This window comes from Apis laboriosa, unplaced genomic scaffold (assembly GCF_014066325.1).
Source record: "Apis laboriosa isolate Shangri-la unplaced genomic scaffold, ASM1406632v1 scaffold16_cov148, whole genome shotgun sequence".
In the NCBI taxonomy this organism is placed as follows: domain Eukaryota; kingdom Metazoa; phylum Arthropoda; class Insecta; order Hymenoptera; family Apidae; genus Apis; species Apis laboriosa.
The window spans coordinates 4,200,143-4,214,791 of NW_025222129.1; the positions used below are offsets into that span (position 1 = coordinate 4,200,143).

The window sequence follows — 14,649 nt, forward strand, 5'->3', positions numbered from 1 at the left end:
AAAAGGCATGTCAAAATAATGCGAATAAAATGACTTTGTTATTGAAAGATTTTTTATAATACTTACAAAGTTAAAAATTACAACATTACTTTAATTAGAATGATTTCAAAAGTTTTATGGGCTTGCTATATTTTATGTTCGAACGTGTTCTTCTTAGTCATCAATATCCTTTATAAATGATGAAATGCATATCAAAGACTTATCAATGATCGCATAATTAAAACTTTACAGCCTTCTCTTTTTTTTTTTTTTGCTTTTGTATGCAAAATATTTATATCTTCATAAATATCGACATACCGAATGACAAGATCTAAGAAAAATTGTTATTACAATCAAATTGTTATTACATCACAGTTGTACAGCCATTTGCTACCTCGTATTTAATACAAAAATGCTTAGATATCAGTACCATAGAACTTGACTTTTTTATTTATTCATTTATGCGTTACATATTTTATATTAATTTCAGTCTGATCGAGAATGTGTGTATTATTATCACGAAAATGAAAAAGAATTCTATTATTTAATTATGAAGAAATTGCCAATTTAAAATCTGCATAATCAAAATACACACGAATTTATAATCTAAGCAGTTTTGCAATATTGTTAAACTGATAATAATATAAATATTTTAAAGAGTATACGTTTACATAATAATCGCAATAACACGAGACACGATAAAATTGGATTATCAACAATGTGTCCACGTTTGCAGAATAAAGAAAAAGAAACAATATGAAAAATTTAAAAAGTAGTAGATAGAAGAATAAGAAGTAAATCATAAATAGTAGAAAATAATAATCAGAAAGACAAAAAGACATTTACTATTATTTTGTTTCAGAATATTGAGCAGTCATTGCAAACAAGAACACATTCTATAATTAATAAAAATCAATTTTAGTTTACTCAGTGTACTCTTGGTTTATCGGAATTCATATTACTACTATCTAAATAACAAATGCATTAGTCATATATCAAAACTACAAGTGATTAAAGGTGATACAGGTTTATAGCAAGTATCTTTAGTTATAAATTGTAATATAAATATTCAGCAAATTTGTTTTTTTTCTTTTTTTTTCTTTTTTTTTTTTTTGTATTACATATTACTATTTTACGTAATTTTATTATTGTACAATAATCTAATGATTATGTATATGTTTTGCCATCTGGAATGTGCAGATAATTCTTCCTCAATATTAGGAAACTATCATCTGCCCTTTCTTTGATCGTGAATATTTCTTTTAAAAAAAAAACAACAGGCAATCTCTGTAACGTTCAACTAGTGCATAAATGAACGATCGCAATATGTCTCTTCAGGCTCTAATGTTTAACATAAGAGGAGAATCATTCGCACAAAACAGAGCATGTAACGTTTTGTATTTTTGTATTATTATAACTTGTCAAAAATATATTGTTCAATTTTATCTGCCTTATTGTTGGTTTTTTGTGCAATTACATGAAATCTAATTGATTATATTAATATTATTTTAATAATTAATATTAGTTCTTTAAAAATTTATTTAAATATATTTTATTGATATTTAGAAAATTTAATATATAAACATATAATTTAAATTAAAATAAGGATAAGCTTATTATAAATAAAACAAATTTACGAATATCTAAAAACAAATTCTAGTATTTAAATTTATATAAAGATTCATTATCATTATATACTAAAAATATTAATTACATTGAAAAAATAATCATTAAAACCAACAATTGGGGCAGTCCTATATAAATATTCAACTGTATGTTTAGTACACAGTATTAGCTAATTTATTTTGTTATTCTCCTATTATCCTATTTTGTAGCTAAATTTGTTGCTTTCACAATAATTTATGTTCTTAATAATTAATATTTTGTGTTACTGTTATAAGTAAAATAGTATATGTTGTAATTATTTATAATATTCAATATTATATCATTTAGGAATATCTTTCCTAAAATTTTATAAGATTTGGTGTAATCATAATGTATCTCATTATATAAAGAGAAAGAAAAAGAAAGAAAGAAAGAAAAAAAGAAAGAAGAATAAAATAAAAAAATTTACTATTCTATATACGATTTTAGTTAAATTATTGCTATTTCTTTCATAAATAAATTTTTATTTGATTTTAAATGAATCTTTAATGACTATTATCATATTTATTATCATATTTAATTATAATCGAATAGAGAAAACATTATGATTACGAAAAGTCGAGAAAATTAGCATTCTTTATAAATACATTTTTTAATAATAAAAAAGCATTTTAATTAATTAATCTCCTACTATTTCTATATGATGGTAATGAGAAAAATTTTATATATCTTTTTTATAAACAAAAATAACAATAATAATATTTATAATATTGAATTAAAAAAAATCGCATTTAAGAATAATATTTTAAAATATATATTTGTAATTATATTTAAAATATATTCAAAAAATGCGGATAAATACTTTTTTTTTTGTTATTTGCTGTAATCGTACTTATAAAGAATGCATTAAAAAACAATTGAAAAATGCATTATTAAGTGCTAAATTGATTAAATTCTAAATAGTACTTTTATATCATGGTATATACGATCTTAGGAGAAATTGAAATATTTATTTATTATATTTGATGGAATATAATATATAATTGATATTTGAAATATTATTTTCAGTTTTTATACATTGATTTTGTTTTATTAAATTTATTTTATTTCTTTTTATCTCCTTTTCCATTATTTTTTTTAAAACAATTAGTTTTTAATAGGTCATTTATACCATGATACACAAAATTGTATTTTTCTTTCTTTTTTTAGTAACATCTATTATACTTTAATATTAATAATCTGTAATAAAAACGGACCTAATAAAAACTTTATTTCTTTTTTTTGGCCTCATTTTTTGATACTAAACTATGAAGGTAATCTAAGAAAAAAGAAACAACAATCAGCTTTATTGAATTATTAAATAATTAAATAATTAAGTAAAGTTTATTATAATACGCTTTCTTTTCACTTTTAAACTTTAATTAAAGATGTGTATGTATTTTTTTTCTTTACATTGCATTTTTATTTGGAAATATATATGTTATTTATTCATGACTTATACGAAAGAACTTTACTGGTCCATAAAAAATATACATATTCTTTGAGAAAGTATTAATTTGTGCAGGGTATTATACATTTAAAATAATTTTAATTATATTGTAAATATTAAATAATAGAGTCTTTAAAATTGATTATTGTAACATTTTATGTCTATGAGGAAAAAATTTGATAATGTTGTCCTATCTATTCTAGTCATTTATTATACTTTAGGCAATATTTTACCTTTTTTCTTTTTTTATATCATGAACAATATAGTCATTTTAGAGTAATAATTACCAGCTACATATTTAAAATGAAAATATTTTATAGAGCCGGTATACAAAACGCTGCATCTATGCGTTTCATTGAAAAAAGCTAATTGACATGCTTATTTAATTGCATGTCATCATATCGAGCTGTAACACGTATGCCACATTTATCGCTGGTATTGTAAATATAAGTTACTCTCTCCTCTTTTGATTAAATTGAAAAATCCTAAATATTCATAATATTCTTATACCTAAAAATGTAAAAACTTACAACACAAAAATTGAGTTTAATTAATTTAGTAATGTACTCTTGTAAAATTACATTTTGCTATCACACACTATTTAATTTCAATAGTAAGTATATACTGTATCCATATACACATACATATTTATTTATATATTAAGCATACTTAAAGTTTAAAATATAACATATTACCATATACAGAAAGAAGTATTATGAAACATATACAAGATCATATACTAATTATTATATTATTTATTAAGAATAAATGAAAAAAAGAAGAAAAAAAAAAGCATTTATATAAAAATTTTAACTATCGACTATATCATGTTTTTCGATGTATCCAAAGTATAAAAACATTTTATGAATTATAATTTGAGTATGTTTTATAGGAATTATAAAAGATGCAAAGCAAAAAAAAAAAAAAAATATATATATATATATATATATATATACACACACACACATACACCATGCATACACAAACATATATACATACATACATACATCATACATACATATATCCATACATACATACATACATACATACATACATACATACATACATACATATATATATATGTATATATGTATGTAAGAAAAACAAAAGAGAATAACGATAACATTGTAAGATCGAAATAATACATATATTTTTTTTAATAATTAAAAATTATTAAATGTATTATTTTATCTTACATTTCTTTCAGAAATTTAAATTGATATCTCGTATAAATATGAGCAATTTTTTTATTTTGTATAAAAATTTAGAAATCATATATATTCCTTATATAATATATGTATTATCAATACTATTTTTCAACCAAAGATATAAAATTTGTTAATACTTTTATTGTTACCATCAGTACGAATCAATTAAAAAGTCCTATTTAAATATATATTTTTAAATACAATAGAAATATATCATCATTCGTGACATACGTTTAACAGCTCAACAATTGAGAGGAAAATTATTCCACAATTATTACGTTGTGGAACATTAATCTTTTGTTGCGTTTAATTATGGTATTATAATTTTTAAACAAATATATACTTTAGAGGTCCCAAAACTTTGTCCATCATTTATGATTATATTGTTTTTTTTCTTCTTCAATTTTATATTTATGTAACTGTATATATGTTATTAAATGCTAACTGTTCAGCTAGCACCCTGCTAATAGATGTATTTTGTATTAATAAATAATTCTCATTTCAAGATCATTAATACATGTTCTTAATATAAAGGATGTGATATTTGAATCTTTATAAACAGTTATATAGTAGCACGACTGTTGACACAAAAATGTATGACAATAGAGACTATGCACACGAAGTCTTATCACATCCATATTTACTTTGGCGATAATCAAATTATATATTTGAATAAATTTGTATTTTCTCTTGTTTCTTTTTTCTATTGCGATCGTACAAATCTCGTAATTATTTATTACAATTCTTGTAATTATTTATTTTATATATTATCGCATTTAAAGTACCAAAAATTCTTGTGGAAATTCTAGTACTACTCACATTACAATTCTGAGAATATTTGTCCTGGTTACTGAGAAAGAGTAGAGATTATAACAACGGGCATTCTAACAAAATATTCGGACCTAACTTGTAGAAACAACCGGAGTCTGGCAGTACGGGCACTCTCGTTGATTTGGAGCGCACGTCGAGCAGACCACGTAGTGATTACACGGTGAGAGGGTAACAGTGCGATTTTGTTCTTCACAAACCATGCACTTTGTTGCCGTTTCTCTGTACAGCACCTGGAACGGCAACGACTGAGCTACCTATAGTGTTTCCATTAATTAAACAGTCGCAAATATTAGATTTTACAAAATATCTTGATTGCCAATTGAAACATTTATTTAATAATAGAAGAAAATTCAATTTGATGAAGATGAGATTGCTGTAGAATCTAATTCTTTCACATCCTCTTCCGAATAAATTAATAATTATTCGAGAATCGCTTGATATACCAGCTGTTCAAACCGGCATGACAACTTTGTTTTACCTTTTCTACTTCTTCAAGATCCGAACGGAGCTGTGATTGAATTGATTTTAATGCGGCTATCGATAATGATCTGAGCTCACTTGTTCTTCTCAATGTATGAAGATATGGTCCACCACTAGATGCTTCATTTTCTACCCTTAATGCTTTTACTTGCAACAAGGCCTGTGAAATTTTTTTTTATAATTTCAAGTAAATTTAAAAAAAAGTAAAAAAAAAATACTTCGTAGAAAAAAAAGTCATAATAATTAATTATATTAGTAAGATCATTATTAATAAAATAAACAAATAAAAATTTACCTCATCTCTTTGCTGTTCAGCGATACTTGCTTTTCTTTTAGCTTCCTCACTTTCCAATTGCCAAGCAGCACAAGCAGCTCTTGCTTGATTAATACGCTCATCCCATGTTGCTAGTTGGGCACGACTTGACGTTAATTCTTCTCTAAGCCTTTGTACCTAAAGTCAGTTAATATAAATCAATTAATTTTTTATTTATAAATATTTATTTATAAACATTTATTTATAAATAATAATAATGAAATAAAAACTAGGAAAATTCTAACCTCAGATAAAGATCCTGTGTTACTTGGACTAATAGAAAATGCATTAACCAATGGAGATGCTGGGAGAGGTTGAGTACGAGATGGAGACATTCCTTGATTTGTAAAATCAAATAAGCTACTATTAAATCCGCTAAGTTTAGAAGCTGAACTGCTAAGTTGTGAAATATGATTGCTAAATGGATCTGATACTTGATTCATAAATGGTATTGTCTGAAATCAACCAAATAAAATAAAATATTAAATAATGATACAAAACATTTTTCTGCAATTTAAAAAAAAAAGTATTTTTGTTTACCGATTCTATTGAATCCTGATGAGAAAATCTGGATCCAGTAAGAAAACCAGTTGAATGTAGATGTTGAAGTGGACTGGATGTGGATGGCGAAAAATTTGTAAGAACGGAACGTTCATTCATTCCAGGAATATTAACTGGTGCAGAGCTTCCTAATAGTCCAGAACTTGCTAGGCCTGCCGATATTGAATTGCTAATTGGTGAATTAGTATCCCTATGAATTGATTCTACTAAATTTAGGGGATCATCTAAATGTAACTCATCTAATGCACTTCCTAAAAAGAAAAAATATAAAATCATAATTAATAATAAGTTATGTTTTTTTTTTCTTTTTTTAAATTTTCATCTTACCTACTACAGATTCCACAGTATCATTTGGATAAAATGAACTTGAAAGTGGTGAGACAGTAGTTGCTAACGAATGACTACCTAAAGTTCCATTCAAACTATAAGCAATATATAGGCTTTGTTTCTGTTGAGCTTTCTCTGCTTTTGTTAATAAAGGATCACTATCTATAGCAACCATTTGTTTTCGTATTTCACCCTATTTAATATTCTTAAAATTATTTATTGAACTTTTATTGAATATATAGATATATAAATATATTTCATAATCAAATAATCAAACTTACAACTTGCAATAGAGAACTGGGATTATAAAGTATACTCGTTAATTTTTGTTGATTGGAAGTGTTTACAGTATTATTGGAATTTGAATTATGAAGTTGAGCACCAGGAGCCTTACTATGTGAACTATTGCTACCAACACTGCTAGTACTTGCTGATTCTGATACTTCACCACTTCCATTCTATAATTATATTTATCAATGTTAATTAAATCTTTTTTAAAAAGAAATTTATTATTTTCAGATATATAATAAACTTACACTACTATCGCTAAGTGGTTTATCTTTTTCATGAGTACGCTTATCAGGTGGAAGCGCATTACTTAGGATATCTGCCAAATTGGTGCCACAATCTATAGGTACTGCCATATCCCTCGCCAGGCTCATTTCTTCTGTTGGCAACACTGCTCCATCAGCACACCATACCAACGTCCCAATTTATCAATTTTGAGAAGCGATTTTGAATACTAATTTTAATCATTTACCAAATACAAATACAAAGAAAAAGAAGAAGAGAAAAAGAAAATTCTTAAAAGCAAATAAAATATTAAATGTTTTTAACATAGAAGCGATAATATATAGATAAATATTTATTATAAGCATTCTATTTGTTAATAATAATAAATTAATAATAATAATAATAATAATAATAATAATAATAATTATAATAAATAAATTTTGCATTAATCGATTTTATTTCAATCAATGCAATCAATTGCATGTTAAGAAATTAAACATTGCAAATAAAGCTCAAAAACAAATTATAAAAAAAATATTCTACTAAACTTACTAAGATAATAGTAACAATAAGTGTTTTACGTACGATTTATGAGGGTACACTCACGGTCAACATGTGCAAAAGCACAGAAGACTCCGCGTGGACAATATCCAGCTTGCTGGACGTCGTTACATTTTGTAGATTTGTATATTTCAGGATGGAATTGTTGTTCTGTTCGTGTATGACAATAGGTACAAGCATCTCCTTGTTCACAATTGCCTGGTTCACCCCATTCTTCTCCATGTTTCACATTAGGACATGGTGTTGATCTAAAATATATAAGTTTTAAATTAAAAATTAAATTATTTTCTAATTTTTTAAAATTAAAGATTATTACTCACCTGTATTTATACTTGCGTGGACTACGTCTTTTATCCTTACTATTGTGATATTGTGGACAAGCATAACCCTGTCTGCAAAGTCTAGGTGGACGTTTGCAAGGTTCCGTTTTATAATTGCTTAATACATAATTTGTATCTTGCCATTTGGGATCTTCATTCATTAAATTTCGCTCTTTATCAAGTATGTTTGGTCCATTAGATGATGAATTAGGATCGGAATCAGGATTCTCCAATGCCTGTATTTCTTTAATATCATAGACAGGTGGACGAAGATCATGATTGCCATGTGCAAAGGCACAATGAGGACCATTCTTGACACAGAATCCACGTGTGTCTGTATCATGAACACACATACAAGTTTTATAATAACGTAGATGGTAACGCCTTTCTGTATCACCAGCAGTGCGATGAAGGAATGGACACCTATTTAACAATAAAATTTATTTATTATATAAATTATTTCAATTAAATTCTCATAGAATATATAGATAAATATTTATTATTATTATATATAAATATTTATTATAAACAATATAAAAATTATTAACAATATAAAAAATTATTAACAATATGTAACAATTATTAACAATATAAAAAAAATTCTTAAAAATGAAAATTATTTTAATTTAAATTAAAGCATATAAAATTTCATGCTGAATGAATATTCTAAATAAAATAAAATTATTCTATATAAAATAAAAATTCAAAAGATTGACTTATATTCTATATATTAATTAAAATTACTAGATATTAAAGGATATTATGAAATATTAAAAGATAGTTTGATATATAAAATAATATGAAATGTAATGTAAATTTTAATTATAAAATAAATTATATATATAAATTAATTTGAATAGTTTTTATATTATAAGAAATTGATTTTCCTAATAAAGAATATAATTTAATATGATATTTATGATTTTAACATAAGTTATTGGTTTTTTTAAAATCTAACATAAATGAAAATAGAATGCATCATAAATAATTAAATACATAATAAATAATTAAAAATTTATAATGATTATTAGAAAAAATAAATACGATAGTTAAACTGATAGTTTTATTTTTTACATTATAATTGTATCATAATGGTTTCGATACTTTTTACGGTGCAGCAACAAGGATTACCACATATAATTCTTTGTTGCCACCATGCCATGTAAGAAAAAATCAATATCAGTAGGATAGGCTTCTTTGTTTGGGAACTTGAAGCATTGAATATTTTGGAGGGAAAACTGATTGTTGATATATTCATTTATGAAACGTTACGAAATCCAAATATTAACATTACAAAATAAATAAAATAAAATAATTCAAATAAAATAATTCTTCATCGACATTTTTATAAATTTTAAATTATTTCAAAATTTAAATATGCTATCTATTTATTATTATAGATTAAAATTATATCGATAGTGTTTTATAATGTTTAACATTAATATTAAAAATCATTGAATTAGGAATAAAAAGTTAATTTATTATGTTTAATTTTAATTTAATTATTTTGAATTTCTATTTCTGATATTTTATATGATAAAATGTAATAGCAATCACGAAATTATGATATATACTTGATGAAACTAAAAAGTTAATTAAGTATCAACTAAAGTTATTATTTGATAATATTAAAAAGTTAATTAAGTACCGATGAATATAATAACGAATATTTAGATTAATATTTATAATAAATAATATGATAAGTATTCGTACGCGAATTGATTATCAATTTAAAAACTGCTTACAATTATATACTTAAAAGAAAAAATGTTCATAATTGTAAATTGCATTGAACAAAAAAAATATATTTTATTTCAAAATAAATTTAATTACATATCTTTTTTTTATTTTATTTATTTTATATTTTTCATTAAATACAGCCAAATAATTAGAATAATTAGAATTTATTTCAATGTTAATTGTATATAAAATATATGTAATTATTAATATAAAAAAAAAAACAGTATATTAATAGTAAACATAGCGAAACTTTTTCATTCATCTAATCTTGCTGCGATACCATAGAAAGTTAAATGTATATATAAATGATTCAGAAAGATGCTCAATGCTATCTGGAAATTTTTATACTGAATCTTTATGCTGTACTATTGCTATTAATGAATTTATAAGAGATTTCTGTTTGTTTTTATCAAAAAATTAATAAATTCAAATTTTTAATCATTTTTAATCAATAATTCTCATAATTTTTGTTTATTCATTTGAAATTTTTATCGTTATATGCGTTCATATTCATATACATATATTGCATATATTTTGCATTTCTTATATTTTATTATTTTTATATATGTGAACTCTACAATGATAATAAATTGTTAATAAAAAAAAATTTAATAAAAAATTTAAATAAAAAGGCATCTTTTTCCTCTTCAAGGAACAATTTGAAAATAATAAATTAAAGATTAATTTTTATTAATCAAAAAATTAACAAGATAAATTAGTAATCTAAAATTTAGTAATTTAAAAATTTGATCATTTTTGTATCATATTCTATCTAGAGATATATATAATCAATCAAATTTGAGTCAATAATCTTAATATAATATAAATATTCATTTTCATTTTTTAAATATATTAAATATCAAATAAATTCTCTCCATATTATATTAATTTAATAGAAATTTTATGAAATAGATTTTATAAATAATGCTATAATTATAGAGTAAAAACATAAAAATATAAAGTAATGAAGAAAATGAAATAACTTTGAATAAAACATAGTTACGAAAGAAATTATAGCTATATATTCGAAAGCATAAAGAAATTTCTGCTTAGCTTGGTGTGGTTATCTACAATGGATGACAACAGGTTAGCAGCCGACGGTAGCTATATTCTATCAGTAATGGCGGTTACAAGCTGCTACAAGCATATATTCACAATAAGAATATATTCCGCAATATTTTAATTTATATGCTTGGATTAGATAATTAATTATTTTAAAACACATTATATCAATCGAAAAAAATAATCAATAATTGAATTAAAGAAAAATTAGTCATAATCAATAAAATCTACATAACATTTGATTTTTTTAATGCTTTTCTTTAATACCTACAAAATTTAGGTCAAAAAAGATTTATGTATTGTATGAAATATAATTGAATTGATAAAATTTAAAAATAATTATCAAAACTTTAAGTACTAAAAATAAATATGTACTGAGTAAAAATAAAATGAATTGAATAAAAATTAAAATCAAAAATGTACATAAAATATTTATAAAAAGCAGAAAGATAAAAAAATAAAAAAATATAAATACACATAAATATTGAGGAAAAAAAATGTATGTATAAATATATATATATATATATATATAAGAAATATATTATTATATAATTTTGTTTTTATATTAATTTTTTATCACTTTTTAGATAAGTAAAATAATATTTACAAAAAATTATCAAGATCATTAGCAAAATCGAAAATGATATTAGATACCTAAAATGTTGTACTTGAAATATTTACTCTATATAATGAATATTATTTTTTGTAAAAATAAAATGCAATAATTTTCTTTATGTTTTAATTTCATTTAAAAAGACATATTCAATAAAAATTTATTTTAATATGTATACGTGTATATATATATATATATGAACTATATTAATTTTTTATCCAATATTTCTATATTATATGCAAATGAAATTTAATTATAAATATGAAATATTTCATTTAAAAAAACAAAAAAAAAAAAAAAGAAAAAAGAATAAAAAATATAATAAAAACAAAAAAAAAAGTAAATTGTCTTAAAAGATATATGTAAATAGTATGAATAAATGAAATTATGATTACACACCTACTGCTTTTCTGTCGTACACAAATTTGACATAGAAATGCAGCAATGTTTCGATCACGTTTATTCGTATATATATATATATATATATAATATGTATATATATATATAATATGTATATATATATATATATATACATGCACGCGTGTCCTCGAAAGTTACGTCGAAATTGGCCTCCTCTTCGTTACATAGGTTATTCTCGAAGAGATGTTACGTCGTTACACATTACCACGCAGATGCGTGTTATATTACAGCACACGCGTGTCAACGACACAAAGAAACTCGATAGACCCTGTTTATCTTTCGAAGACACATCGATATTGGATTTGAAATATTTCATTCATGCTGAAAAATTCATTTACAGCTTCCAAATTCGACAAAAAATATCTTTACGTTTTATAAGCAGAACAATCTCTTTAATTTTTTTAGACACATAACATTCGCAATCAATAAAAAATAATAGATATATTTTTATTAAAATTCGTAAATGTTCAGAAACAAGAAAGTATAATAAAATTTTTTAAGAGAAAATGTTAAATATTAAATATACAATGAAGTTTTAATGCCGTCGGTTGACTGCGGCAAATCAATGCATTTGACATAAGAAATCATTCATAATATTTTCTTCCGAGAAACGAGAGATCTGTAGAAAAAAAAAATCATATATAGATTCATTCAATATATAAACTTACTCATCTCCATCTGGACATATGCCGGTGGTCTCGTCGTACTTGGTGCAATAATTATCGGCGCTATAGTTGAAGGTGCGGTCCCTCTTTCTCACCGGTCTACGCCTCCGCTGGTTCATAAAGTGCCAGTTGAAGCACGTGAAGGGTCGGTGTTGTGTGCATTTGCGCTGTATAAAGAGGGGACATTGTTCGACGCGAAATTCCTTCAAGTATCTGGAATGCGAATCCACAGAGCTACACATTATTTCGTGGCGTTTTTTGACGCGCGCGTCGATGCCGCGCTGCTGCTCGCGCGGCCCTCCCTCTTTTTCCGTTCTCTCTTTCTTTTCTTTTTCTTTTATTATTTATTTATTTATGCATGGATAGAGGCATATATTATTATGTGTTTTATATTGTTATTATTATTTTTATATAATTTTCTTTTTAGCACTCCACTTTTTGAATCACGCACTTTTTTGGCTCTGACTTTTATTCTCACTTTTCTCTCACGTAGCACGCGACCGGCCCGGCGGGCGCTTACTTACGTGTAATGATTCGCCTTTTCCGCCTGAGCTGTCAACAAAGGTTTAGAGTCGGACTTCATCTTGGACAACACAACCGAGCAACGCGCGCGCACACACACAACGGACGTACGGGCGAACGGCAACACACTCTCTCGTCTTTCTTGTCGTCCTCGTCGTCGTAGCCGTCGTCGTCGTAGCCGTCGCGTAGTCTGTCTTTTGCCCCTTTTCCCCCGCTAAACCTCTACCATCTATCGGACACGGAATGCGGGACATAGGGCGCGCACAGCGCAATACATATTATATGCGTCTCGACTATCCAATCCTTATGCTTTCTGATAGTCACGTGATTATTTCTCTTTCAAGGTCATTAATGTTTTGGTTCGCTCGTATGTAAACATGCATTTGTATGCTGGAGTATTATTATAAAAAATTGACCAATAATCTTTCTTAATGATTTTTTTTTCTATCGATTAATTGTTTATTATAAATCTTTGGTTTTTCTATGTGAAAAAGAGAAAGACATCAAAAATTCAACGATCGATTTCTGACACTCGACTTCAATTGAGTTCCGATTCTATGCTATGTTCTCACTGGAGCTATTTCCGCATCGTGTAACGGTATCTTTTGTAAATACCGATCTTACTTCTTGATTTATCTTCTTATTAATAAAAATATTAATTATAACTAATATTCTGTCAGTTGTTTCATGTTGTTCTTAAATTATGCAGCAAAAATTGTTGTTTCAGTACTAGATAAAATATTTTTTATGCACATTGTATAAATTATTCAATATAATTCAAAGAATTATTTCTTTCTCTTATAAGCAGTTTCTATTGTTATTTAAATATACTTCAGATTAATATTTAATTTCTTTAAAAATATATGCAGTCCAATAAAAATTTTATATAATATAACGTAATTTATCAATAAATAATTATTATAATTCATATTATGTTATGAAATATAAAAGCAAAAATGATACGCGTGAAAATATCCGGTCTATTTATTTTATTTATTGAAATTTATCTTATTCATTGCTGATAATTGCTATTGATTCAATGCAACGATTCGATCTTGTTCATTCCTTCACTTTCACTTCTACACCATATTAATTTTATACTATATTACTTCTTTGGTCACACTGATTTTACACATTTCACAATTCGATTTTTCTTAATGCAACCTTAATGTATATCACAGGCGTTTATTCATTGCTAAAGTTTTTATCATAAAGGTTACGCGTATGAATCATTATTTCTTATCACTTCTTTACAATGATTTTGATACATATTTAGATATATGAGTTGAGTATGGTCAGCTTCATTAATTTTTCTTCGACGACGATCGTCTAAACTTGTCTGACCACGTTTTATGATTTGTAAACCGCAATATGCAACGTTTAACATCACCTTGTCGCGCACGAGCGAATTCACTTACTTTCCCCCTCTTATGTAGATAA

At 24.8% G+C, this 14,649-nt stretch overlaps 1 protein-coding gene across 9 annotated transcripts; it reads right to left on the bottom strand.

Annotated features, from left to right (window-relative positions):
- Positions 1 to 4,330: 4,330 nt before the first annotated feature.
- Positions 4,331 to 14,032, bottom strand: LOC122711185 (RING finger protein unkempt). Of its 9 annotated transcripts, none has more exons than XM_043929709.1 (12): positions 13,212 to 14,032; positions 12,691 to 12,900; positions 8,188 to 8,610; positions 7,913 to 8,115; positions 7,330 to 7,457; positions 7,075 to 7,251; positions 6,794 to 6,986; positions 6,446 to 6,717; positions 6,151 to 6,360; positions 5,888 to 6,043; positions 5,591 to 5,752; positions 4,331 to 5,366 (listed from the first exon to the last, which is right to left on the bottom strand). In XM_043929709.1, exons 1-12 carry the CDS (start codon positions 13,268 to 13,270, stop codon positions 5,184 to 5,186), a joined length of 2,376 nt encoding a protein of 791 aa, XP_043785644.1. In that variant the 5' UTR covers positions 13,271 to 14,032; the 3' UTR covers positions 4,331 to 5,183. The 9 variants fall into 9 exon arrangements, with proteins under 9 accessions (XP_043785644.1, XP_043785643.1, XP_043785640.1 ...); XM_043929708.1 differs by having other exon boundaries at positions 7,330 to 7,460; XM_043929705.1 differs by having other exon boundaries at positions 7,330 to 7,472.
- Between the last annotated feature and the right edge of the window lie 617 nt (positions 14,033 to 14,649).